A 12,605-nucleotide genomic window follows, 5' to 3' on the forward strand; every position below is an offset into this window, starting at 1 on the left:
GAGGCGCAGGGCTTTTTCGTGCTCTCCCAGGAGTTTTCCCTGCCCCGCGAGGGCAGAATGAAGAGCGTCTGCTGGGTCCATGTTTTGGCCAGATTGTTCTGACACGGTCGGAGACCGTAGTACCAGGAACTGGACCCAAATGCAGAGACACTCGGAGAGACGAGGTAAGAGATGCAAATGTTATTTATTACAATGAATGTGCGAGGAAAGGTCCAGGTCCGGTAGATCCTTCTGTGAAGGGACAGAGGGTTAGTGTGGGTCTGACAAAGAGCCTGATGGTGTCCATTGTGGCCGCGGCTTACTGAAGTCCAGCGAGGGGCGAGAGATGGAGGGAGCTGTCAGGAGTTGGTTTCCGGAGGTGGTGAGAGTGTTCGGTTGCAGGCAGGGCGAGCAGGCTGGCAGTTGGCTTGGCAAGCAACTTGCTAGGATCCTGGGTGCTGTGGTTATCCGAGGGATCGAGATCATGGGCTGAGGAACACAGATATCAAAGTGAGTCGTACTGAGAACAAGACACAACACAAGAATTGGAGAATGACCTGGTTACCACGCAGTAAAGTGTGACAATCTGGCGAAGACTGGAGCTCCTGCTTGCCCCTAAATAGCAGGGAGTAGAGTCAGGTAACGAGCCTGCTGATGAGCTGCAGGTGGTAGTAATTGTGGCTCCAGACTCCGCCCTCAGTCCCCATGGTAACCTGCTCACCCTGACCTGCAAACTCAGACACACACCAAAACATGACAAAACCAGTCCCAAAAAACATCCACAACCAGTCCAAAACAAGTCCTAAAAATTATCCAAATCCAGTCCATAACAAGTCCTAAATAACATCTAAAACCAGTACACAACCAGTCCAAAAAATGATCCATAACCAGTCCACAACCAGTCTCAAACAACATCCGAACAAGTCCCAAAAAACATCCACAACCAGTCCAAAACAAGTCCCAAATAACATCCACAACCAGTCCACAACCAGTCCCAAATAACATCCAAAACCGGTCCACAACCAGTCCCAAATAACATCCAAAACCAGTCCACAACCGGTCCCAAATAACATTCAAAACCAGTCCACAACAAGTCCCAAATAACATCGAAAACCATTTCACAACCGGTCCTAAATAGCATCCACAACTAGTCCACAACTAGTCCAAAAAATTATCTATAACCAGTCCACAAGCAGTCCCAAATAACATTTAAAACCAGTACAACCAGTCCCAAATAATATCTTAAACTAGCTCACAACCAGTCCCAAAAACATGCAAAAACAGTCCCAAATAACATCCAAAACCAGCCCACCACCAGTCCCAAATAACGTCCAAAACATTCCACAAAAAGACCCAAATAACATTCAAAGCTGGTTCACATCCAGTCCCAAAAAACATCCACAACCAGTCCACAAAAAGACCCAAATAACATTGAAATGCAGTCCACAACCATTTCCAAATAACACCCACAACCAGTTCACAACAAGTCCTAAATATTATCCAAATCCAGTCCATAACAAGTCCTAAATAACATCCAAAACCAGTCCACAACCAGTCCAAAAAATGATCCATAACCAGTCCACAAGCAGTCCCAAAAAACATCCAAAACCAGTCCACAACCAGTCCCAAACAACATCCGAACAAGTCCCAAAAAACATCCACAACCAGTCCAAAACAAGTCCCAAATAACATCCAAAACCAGTCCACAACCAGTCCCAAATAACATCCAAAACCAGTCCACAACTACTCCTAAATATTATCCAAAGCCAGTCCACAGCAAGTCCCAAATAACATCGAAAACCATTTCACAACCGGTCCTAAATAGCATCCACAACTAGTCCACAACTAGTCCAAAAAATTATCTATAACCAGTCCACAAGCAGTCCCAAATAACATTTAAAACCAGTACAACCAGTCCCAAATAATATCTTAAACTAGCTCACAACCAGTCCCAAAAACATGCAAAAACAGTCCCAAATAACATCCAAAACCAGTCCACAACCAGTCCCAAACAACATCCGAACAAGTCCCAAAAAACATCCACAACCAGTCCAAAACAAGTCCCAAATAACATCCAAAACCGGTCCACAACCAGTCCCAAATAACATCCAAAACCAGTCCACAACTACTCCTAAATATTATCCAAAGCCAGTCCACAGCAAGTCCCAAATAACATCGAAAACCATTTCACAACCGGTCCTAAATAGCATCCACAACTAGTCCACAACTAGTCCAAAAAATTATCTATAACCAGTCCACAAGCAGTCCCAAATAACATTTAAAACCAGTACAACCAGTCCCAAATAATATCTTAAACTAGCTCACAACCAGTCCCAAAAACATGCAAAAACAGTCCCAAATAACATCCAAAACCAGTCCACAACCAGACCCTAATAACATCCAAAACCAGTCCACAACCATTCACAAATAACATCCAAAACCAGTCCACAACCAGGTCCAAATAACATTCACAACCAGTCTCACATAACGTCCAAAACCATTCCATAACCAGTCCCAAATAACATCTAAAACCAGTCCACAACAAGTCCCAAATAAAATTCAAAACCAGTCCACAACAAGTCCCAAATAACATCCAAAACCAGTCCACAACTAGTCCTAAATATTATCCAAAGCCATTCCACAACAAGTCCTAAATAACATCCATAACCAGTCCACAACCAGTCCTAAATATTATCCAAATCCAGTCCACAACCAGTCCTAAATACCATTCAAAACCAGTCCACAACCAGTCCCGAATTACATTGGAAGGATGGAATGAAGAATGAAAGGAAAGAAGAAAATAGCTGATCATCACCTGAGCCAACATCCAGCCTGAGCTTATATATATATCAGAACCATATCAGGAATCCATTATTTCCCCACAATCATTCATTCATTCTCCGCACCACTACGTCCATCACGGGTCGTGGGGAAGCTGGACCCTTTCCCACTATTTAACAGGTGAGAGGCAGGTACACCCTGACAGGTCACCAGTGCATCGCAGGGCCAACACAGAGAGACAACCAACCATTCAGACACACACACACACACACACACACACACACACACACACACACACACACACACACACACACACACACTCCTAGGGAGAATTTAAGAGCACCAGTTAAACTAACATCATGTCTTTTGATGGTGGGAGGAAGCCAGCGAACCTACGCATACACACGGAGAACATGCAAACTCCACACAAAAAGGCCACCACCACCTCTAGGTTTGGACCTCCCCCCAGCCAAAGCTCGAGGCAGTGACCTTCTTGCTATGAGGTTGCGGTACTGACCACCAGACCACCGTGCAGCCGTTTTTCCACAATCACTTCACTCTAAACTCACTTTAATCTTGTTATTCCAGCCCTTTCCCGGAAACCAATCAGGACAGATTTAGTATCAACAAATTTCTTGGACTTTCAGGGTTATGGTGTTAACAGCAAATGATCTCCTATCATTTTCCGGAGGGTTAAAATGAAACAGAAAAGGAGAATATTTCAACTTTAAGGCCATAATTAATAATAAATAATTATTATATGACCTATGGCAGCACGTCACCTGGAGGAACATATGACTGCAGTTCACCTAAAAAGGAGCTATGGCCTTGTCCTCAGTGGCCCACCTTTCATTCGACTCTCCCCATCAATCATTAACCATCTGATAAGCATAGGTTTCTCACTTCTGCTCCACTAGGATCAACGGCCCTGAGCCAGAAGGGCCGGGGCCCCGCAGCACCTCCTTTACAGGAAGGAGACGCTCAATAATGTATGACCAGAGGGAGGGTGCATGTGTGTGTGAGAGTTATTCCAGAACATCCTGGTTTTAATTCTGGTTCTGACAAACATGAAGAGGAGTCGCGCACGTCTGACCTTTGTGCATGGTGCGGACAGAGATGAAGAAGCTCTGAGCAGGACACTCGTGGTTCATGTCGCTGAGGGTGAAGCGGAAGCTGTCATAACCTTTGAAGCCAGCGGTGTTGGCAGCGGTGATGTGTTGGTACCACAGTCGGTTCATGTCCACATCCTCCTGAGTGAAGTTCCGACCGACCAACAGTTGGGTCCAACCGGACGCTGTCTGCACTCAATTCAGACATAATGAGCACACGGGAACCAGCTGATCTGACAATTTAATGTTCTCAGCCATTCCTCACCTTCAGCTGCAGTTTTCCAAGCCGTGGTGCTGCGTTAAGGAAGTAGTACACCTGGTCTGGGGGCGTGTCCAGGTCCTTGGCTTCCAGAACCATGCTGGAGATCATTCTCCGCTCACCAGAGTCTACATCCAGCCCACCATTCCTGAAATACCAAGAAAGAAGAAACAGCAACAAAACCCTGAGAATCCACTCACACTGCAACTCAACTGTTCAACCAGCAGACTGGAACCAGAACTTCAGTACCAGAACCGCAGGAGAACCATCTCAGAGAGAATGAGAGGAAGAGGTCCTGCAGCAGATGGTTTTCCCTCAACCCCAAAAGAAAGCTGTCCTAAACAATGTCCAGAACCGGTTCCAGAAACCAAAACAACACACAACAAGAACAGAACCAGAAAGAATAAAAACAGAACATAACCAGAATAAAACTAAAATCAGAGTCAGAAAAAAACCAGAACAGAACCTGAATAAAACTAAAATAGAACATGAAAAAAACTAAACCAGAACCAGAATAAAACTAAAGAACCAGAATGAACTAAAACAGAACCAGAATGAAACTACAGCAGAATCAGAAAGAATTCAAAACAGAACCCAAATAAAGGTAAAAGAGAACCAGAAAAAAACCAAAGCAGAACCAGAATAAAACCAGAAAGAATTCAAAACAGAACCCAAATAAAGGTAAAACAGAACCAGAATAAAACAAAAGCAGAACCAGAATAAAACCAGAATAAAAGCAAAACAGAACCCAAATAAAGGTAAAGCAGAACCAGAATAAAAGCAAAACAGAACCCACATAAAGGTAAAACAGAACCAGAATAAAACTAAAGCAGAACCAGAATAAAACCAAAATAAAAGCAAAACAGAACCCAAATAAAAATGCAGCGTTCCCTCACAGCTGAAAAGGCATTTCTGATGTCATATGGTGACACTAAAAATGTCACGTATCTGCCCACCTTCCTCACCCACCTGGACTCATCCACTATAAGGATGCTGTTCATTGACTTTAGTTCAGCTTTCATCACTATAGCCCCACCACGCTCCACTCCAAGCTGCTCAGTCTGGGGCTGAACTCCAACCTGTGAGCCTGGATCCTGAACTTCCTGTCAAACAGAACTCAGGTGGTGCGGGTGGGCAGGTACACCTCCAGCCCCCAAAACCCTCACCATCAGATCTCCATAGGGCTGTGTCCTCAGTCCTTGGACGACACTGTGGTGGCTGGTTGCATCAACAACAATGATTGGCGGACGGAGACAGGGGAGGTGGAGGATCTGGCAGAGTGGTGCCATGCTAACACCCTCCTGCTGAATGTAGACACGACTAATGAGATGATTACAGACTCTGGGAGGAGACAGCAGAGGAACTACACCCCTCTGAGGATTAATAGAACTCTGGTGGAGAGGGGGTGCAGGTTCCAGTACCTGAACTCTGCACTTCACCGAGGATCCATCCTGAACTCTGCACTTCACCGAGGATCTATCCTGGACTCTGCACATCACCGAGGATCTATCCTGAATTCTAAACATCACAGAGGATCTATCCTGGACTCTGCACATCACCGAGGATCTATCCTGGACTCTGCACATCACCGAGGATCTATCCTGGACTCTGAACATCACCGAGGATCTATCCTGAACTCTGCACTTCACCGAGGATCTATCCTGGACTCTGCACATCACCGAGGATCTATCCTGGACTCTGCACTTCACCGAGGATCTATCCTGGACTCTGCACATCACCGAGGATCTATCCTGGACTCTGCACTTCACCGAGGATCCATCCTGAACTCTGCACTTCACTGAGGATCTATCCTGGACTCTGCACATCACCACTGAGGATCTTTCCTGGACTCTGCACATCACCGAGGATCTATCCTGGACTCTGCACATCACCGAGGATCTATCCTGGACTCTGAACATCACTGAGGATCTATCCTGGACTCTGCACATCACAGAGGATCTATCCTGGACTCTGCACATAGACAGCCAGGTGAAGAAGACACCTGAGGAAGTTCAGAGTCTCTCTGAGGATCATGAGGACACTGGAGTGGTGGAGAAAGTTCTGGTAACACCACCCAGTGGGACGGGACCAGGACTGGTTGGGACCGGAGGGCCCTGCAGAGGGTGCTGGGGTCAGCAGAGCGTACCATGGTACCACCCTCCCCCTCCAGAACATCTTCATGAGGAGACCAGCAGCCAGAGGAACATGATCATGGAGACCCTCATCCTAACAACGGTGTGGTGGAGAGGCGGCGCTCTGGCTGCCGTCTAAGGCTCATGAAGGCGAACCCAGAGAGACTCAGGAGGAGCTTCTTCCCTCAGTCTGGAGGAGCTGGAAACTCGACCCCTGGCCAGCGTCCGACCTTCTGCTGGAAACACAGTCATTTCCTCCCTTTAAGGCTTCATATCTGCTCCATTCCCACTGGAGATATTCTGTAGTCTGTCTGTATAGCAGCACATCACTGTGGCTCATTAGATTTATATTTATTGTCTTTTTAGTTTATTACCGTGTTGTTTTTTTACTGGTGGTAAATGGGCCTCGGATGCATGTATGACTGCATTTCACTGCCATCTTGCACGTGACACATAAGCAATTTGAAACTTGTTGTGAGGAAGCAGGAAGTTGGTGTGCATGCAGTTTTTTCCAGTGGGACCATGCAGATCTGAGGCAGTGGTGCTGGGGGGGGGGTGAAAATCAGGAACCGTCTGGCTGCTTCTTCACTTGGAAGTAAAATCCACGCAGGACAGAAGCTACCACGTCCGTCCTGCAGGAAATGCAACAACAAAGAGGATAGCATCTGCCAAGTCTGTGTGTTCCTTCTGCCTCGCCGGCCTTTACAGAACCAGCTCGGCCCGTTGCATCCACCCACGCAGCCCTGATCTGGGGACAGGACGGGGGAGGGGGTACCGTGAAGAGACCAGTCAAGGATGCAAATCCCTCATCACTCGTTCAAATGAAAATATTATGTATATGGGGGGAGGAAGGGCTGTCACTCACTCAAGCAGAGCAACCAGCCACATGTGCTGCTCCCTCACACCTCCCCCCTCCATCCTGCATGGATTCCTCCGACTTCATCCTGACCCGTTCTGTCAGGGCCATCTGCAGCAAACTGACAGGTCCTGCTGGTTAACTCGGTTAACTAACAGTTTGGTTAAATATTAGACGGCCCATCACCTGAACGTCTCTCAGAGGAACATCTCCGTCCTGCTGAAGGTCTCATCGCAGTCCCGTCCTGATCCTAAGACACTGATGAACCACTGTGGGCCCATGAGCAAGGCCATTAAACCCCCAACTGCTCCCCAGATGCCGAATCATGGCAGCCCACTGATCTCTGGTAAGTCTGGAGATGTTTAACATGCAGAGCCTAACTGGGATTAAGAAAGCTGTTATCCGGATGTCCTCCATTAAATCCAAACCTAAATTTGATGGACATGTAGAGACTTAAGCAGTTTATGTTTACTAAAACTGTACATGCCTCTTAAAGCAGCAGTTTTTGTACACGGTTATATTTTCTCGTTAATCTTCCTAGAAGTTTGAAGCCAAACAAACGTCATTCACATCGTTAATATCCAGAAATCTGTCAGACGGGATCGCTGCCTCATCCTGAGGATACACAATTCACCGAATTTTGTCTGTTTTCTTCATTTCTCCTTCATTTCTTAGCCTGTAAACAGTCTTAACCCCTTGCACTGAGAAATGGCTGAAACACGGATAAACTCCTGTTGCTTCACATTTTACCATAAACAGTGAACTGTTGTCTCATTCTGGAGGTCTAGCTGGGGATTGCAGCCTCGGCTACCAGCCCGTACGCATGGATTTCATGCTAGTAAATAAAATAACTCAGACTTTCTGATTTGTTGTTGTTACTGGTGGTCTGATGTAAACAGGTTTCAAATGTTAAAGTTTGTTATGAACGTGTGAAGTTTTTAATCATTTTAATGACATCCGCCACCCCTGACCTCTGACCTCCCACGGTTGGATCTCCACAGATGGGCGTAGACCAGATTAGGCTGCAGCTCTCGCTGATCACATCTGTTCATGTGAGAACGGTCAGAGCTTCAAAGGTCCGTTTCAGGACGGGTTTTAAATTTCAGGACTGGAGGTTCAGGGAGTGTCAGCGAGGGTCCTCAGAAAGGCAGAAATGTGTGTGTATGTGTGTGTGTGTGTGTGTGTGTGTACCTGAGCAGCCGTGGCTTGTTGTCGTTGACCGGCAGCACGGTGACCCGAGCCCTCCCCTTCACGGTGTGGACACCATCTGTCAGCCGCAGCACCACGGTGTCCTCCAGGGTTTCTGTGTCATCGTGTATGTACAGGATCCTCATGCCTGCAGAGGGAGGGGGGCAGGTGACATGGAGGACAGCCGAGGGGGGGGGGGTTGGGGCAGACACAGTAAACAACATTAAAACAAACCAGAATCCTGAATCCATTTGTTGGATTTTTGCTGGTTTTCCTTAATCCAAACATGGATTTCTGAAACCACTGATCTCGGACCCAGTTCTGGGGTCGGTAGGTCCTGATCGTAACTACAACAAGGTAAGAGCCCACCAGAGTGGGCTCAGGACGGACTGAGTGGGCTCAGGACGGACTGAGGACACATTAAGTCGCATCCATCAGTCTGAACAGAACCTGGACCAGAGCTAGGCCAAACCACATATGTGTATAAATACAGCTGAAGTGAACTGAATTGAGTCCAACATGCAGTGCAGGTCGTGTCCTTCATGGCCCACCTTGTCGGAGCTCCTGCAGGGTGAAGGAGGAGACATGGAGGCTCCTCTGTAGCAGTTTAGCTCCCATCTCCTCGTAGTGTCTTACGTCTGTGCCGTAGATGCCATTGAGCAGGCTACCGTGAGCCGGTGGGTGTTCCACCATGAAGGTCAGCAGGTCTGGAGGGGCATCCAGGTCAAACCCATCCAGTATGGGTGGAGTCAGTTCCCTGATCCCACCCTCCCTCACCTGAAGAAGGACAGCAAGTCACCATTATTCAGCTTAAGTCACAGAATCCAAAAGTTTCCTGGTACCATGGTTACATGCGTATTTCTGGTGTTTTACAAATTAAAAATGAGGTTTTAACCCTCTGGTGCATGAATTATTAAAAAAAACAGTACCACATTTTTTTAAATAAAATATTTTACTTCTACAGACATGCACGTTGATGTTTTTCTCTCTTTTTTTATCTTATTTTAACTTTTACTCAGTGTATTGATTTTTCTATTTGATCTATAAAAATATTTATAAAATAATATCACATCATATTAATATAATAAAAATTTTCTATAGAAACACCTGGATCATTTTCTTGTCCTGTTTATCACTGAGCCAAACTTAGTAATTACAATGTATGTATATGTACTATATCAAATGTATATTTTCTTCATACGTGGCAGAGTATTGGTGACTCACTAATGTCCAATGAAGTTGCTAATGTATGATCCACACCCATGCACACATTTAAAAACAGCCTTTAAATATGTGTCCACTGTAGTGGACACTATGCATCAAAGGGTTAAAACAAAGGTCCAGAACAGTTTGGGTCAGATCTGAGGAATACGTACAGAGAAGTTGGCGAACAGCAGGGATGGTGCCTCGTCATTGGTTGGGTTGATGATGATGTGGAAGAGAACGGGGGCTGAGCGGTACAGCCCGTCACTCACACTGATAGACAGCTGATCAACTGTTGGCTCCACCCCCTTGTGCACCGATTGAATGTAGTTGATGAAGCCTGAAGTCAGGTGGACATGGCTGAAGGATTCTAGGAAAAGAAGCTCCTGGGTCAGGTCATGGCTAACACTAATGTGGACCCCCGCACAGCCCGGAGAGGGTCGGACTCCAGCGAGGTCCAAGCTAAACAGAAACATTGAATTCACTGACCCACTCCCACTCCGGCGTTGCTCTTCTCTGAGCCGGGCATCGGCAGCGTGTTCTCCAGGAAGCCGTGAAGCGGAGGAGCTTCCAAGTGAAAGGTCAGGTGATCAGGAGGGCTATCGGGGTCCGAGGCTCCCAGGACCCCTCCACACAGACAAACTGACGAGCCTTCATCCACCACCAAAATGGACTCACCTGAAAGGAACAGTAGTCAGCACAGGCATAGGTCAGACCCAGAAGTCTAACTGGATAAACTGAAGCACTGTCATAGCCCCAATACAGATCAATGGGAGGGGGAGGGGAGATACCCTTGTCCGATTTTCAGTCCATCCATCCATACAAATTTAAAGTGACCAATTAACCTAACATGCATGTCTGTGGACGGTGGGAGGAAGCTGCAGTACCCGGAGAGAACATGCCAACTCCACATAGAAAGGCCACTGTTAGAACCTCCCTCCAGCCGAGGCTCAAACCAGCGAACTTCCTGCTGTGAGGCCACGGTGCTAACCACCACATCATCATGCAGCCCTGACTATTTGTCCATCTACACAAATACCCATCCACCCAGTTAGCTGCTGATGGATCCATCCTGCCTCCACCTTCCTCCATACTGGAAATCTGGAGTTGGCAGCGCGGAGGCATTTAGCCTGTAACCGCTGCCATAAGCGTTAATGAGGGACAGTCCTGGATCTAGCTGATAAACCTCCCTCCCCCTGAAGCGAGACAAAAGGTGAATCTGGACTAATGTTCTTACACCACTGCTTTATTCACTACTAATTAATTAAACGCCCTCCCCCAACCCTGAGCGTCTGGTAGCAGCCGGCTGAATGAATGGAGAGATGTGCTGGCAGGATTACCATCCCTCATCCTGCTGCTGTTAGCGCCCTGCTAATCTGGCTAGCGAGGCCGCTACAATCAGACTTTTGTAAAGATGATGCACTTTCTTCCCCTTTTGTTTTACTGAAACACTCATTATCTGCTGTCCACACACACACACACACACACACACACACACACACACACACACACACACACACACACACACACACACACACACACACACACACACAAGAGAATATTAGCCACTCTGTGTAGGTGTGTGTAATACCAGCAGACAATGGGCAGATTTTCCCTTGAACACATCAGTGCCAACTGTGTAAGCCGGCTGACCTGACAACAGTGTTAGAATTACCCACAATGCAATGAGCCAACACAGACTACTTCAACTTTCCAAACTGAGAAATGTTTCTGGGGGTTAGGCTAACTCCTAACCCTGATTAAAAGCCAAAACACTCGCATCAACCTGAGGGAATCACCACTGATGAGAGGTTCTGAAATTTATTTCTTTAGTTTTGCTACACAATAGTGACTTTATACATCAGTATAAACCCACTATTACACCAAAACCCAAACTAGGACTTCAAAACAGGAATAGATAAACAGCAGGGCCAGGATGCCAACACAAGATGGTAGCCGCGCCTCCCCTAGAGAGAGGAACAATGACTTCTGGTTTCCACTTGCACTTTGCTCTATTTCACTGTTTTCCACATTAGGACACCACATTCTCCCAAGAGCTGGACAGCATCTTGGCCCAACTGAAGAACTGAACCATCCTAACACAGCCCCGAACCTCGACATAGGTAAGGCCCAGAAAAACAAGGGAACCAAACACAGGACTTCACAGGAGACCAGGAAATTTCTGACAGAAATATACCACACACACACACACACACACACACACACTCTCTCTCTCTCTCTCTCTCTCTCTCTCTCTCTCTCCCAGTGTTGTGTCTGAACGAGTTAATTGAACCTATCATTTCTGTAACAGCAGACACTCCTCAACAGGCCGCAGAATTACTAACTAAGCAGTTGGCTGGAATATCTCAATGGCTGCAGGAAAACTGCCTAACTTTAAACTATACAAAAACCATTTCAATGTGTTTTTCTTTAAAGAAAAAAAAACAAAAAAACACAGAGTTTAAAGTATATAGAGACCAAAGGGAAATTAAGGAAGTTTCTGAGATCAAATATCTTGGGGTAATTCTAGATTCTAAACTTAGGTTTTATGCTCATGTTAGGAAAATGTCCAAAACTATCAAGACTAATATAAACTGTTTCTGTATGATAAGGCCCTATATATCTACCAAAGCAGCTCAAATGTATATGCATGCAATGATATTATCACATATGCCGTACTGCTCTATCATCTGGGGCCAGGCCTCAAAATCTGTCATGAAGCCTTTAATGTCATTATATAAGCAAAAGTATTTGATCAGAAACCAGCGAAGTGGCATTACTGTCAAATTCTTAAAAAAATACCAGTTACTGAGTTTTGAAAATGTTCTTAATTTTTCTTTTGTGAAAACAATATTTAAGTGTAGGAATGGTCTTGCCCCTGATGTGATTTGTTAGTTAATACACAAATATAATAATGAAGGCAAGAGAACAAGAGCTGGAGTGAGTGGGAACTGTAGAGTCAAAAGTCTCTGGGACAATCATCGATCTCAGTCAAAGGATCACAGTTATGGACACTTTACCACAGGATCTAAAGTCACTGTCAGACATGAGGCTCTTTTCTATAAAACTGAAGCATTGGGCACTGAAAGCCTAATTTG

At 46.0% G+C, this 12,605-nt stretch overlaps 1 protein-coding gene across 2 annotated transcripts in view; it reads right to left on the reverse strand.

Annotated features, from left to right (window-relative positions):
* The window catches only part of frem1b (Fras1 related extracellular matrix 1b), a 169,366-nt gene that overhangs the window by 56,711 nt on the left and 100,050 nt on the right, over positions 1–12,605 (reverse strand). For both annotated transcript variants that reach the window (XM_042006153.1, XM_042006154.1), the window contains exons 19-24: positions 9,997–10,185; positions 9,681–9,877; positions 8,856–9,081; positions 8,308–8,452; positions 4,135–4,276; positions 3,854–4,058 (exon numbers count right to left, since the gene is read on the reverse strand). In XM_042006153.1, the coding sequence (XP_041862087.1) occupies positions 3,854–4,058; positions 4,135–4,276; positions 8,308–8,452; positions 8,856–9,081; positions 9,681–9,877; positions 9,997–10,185 (1,104 nt within the window). The remainder of the gene's footprint in view (positions 1–3,853; positions 4,059–4,134; positions 4,277–8,307; positions 8,453–8,855; positions 9,082–9,680; positions 9,878–9,996; positions 10,186–12,605) is intronic.

Source organism: Melanotaenia boesemani, chromosome 14, assembly GCF_017639745.1.
Source record: "Melanotaenia boesemani isolate fMelBoe1 chromosome 14, fMelBoe1.pri, whole genome shotgun sequence".
Classification (NCBI taxonomy): domain Eukaryota; kingdom Metazoa; phylum Chordata; class Actinopteri; order Atheriniformes; family Melanotaeniidae; genus Melanotaenia; species Melanotaenia boesemani.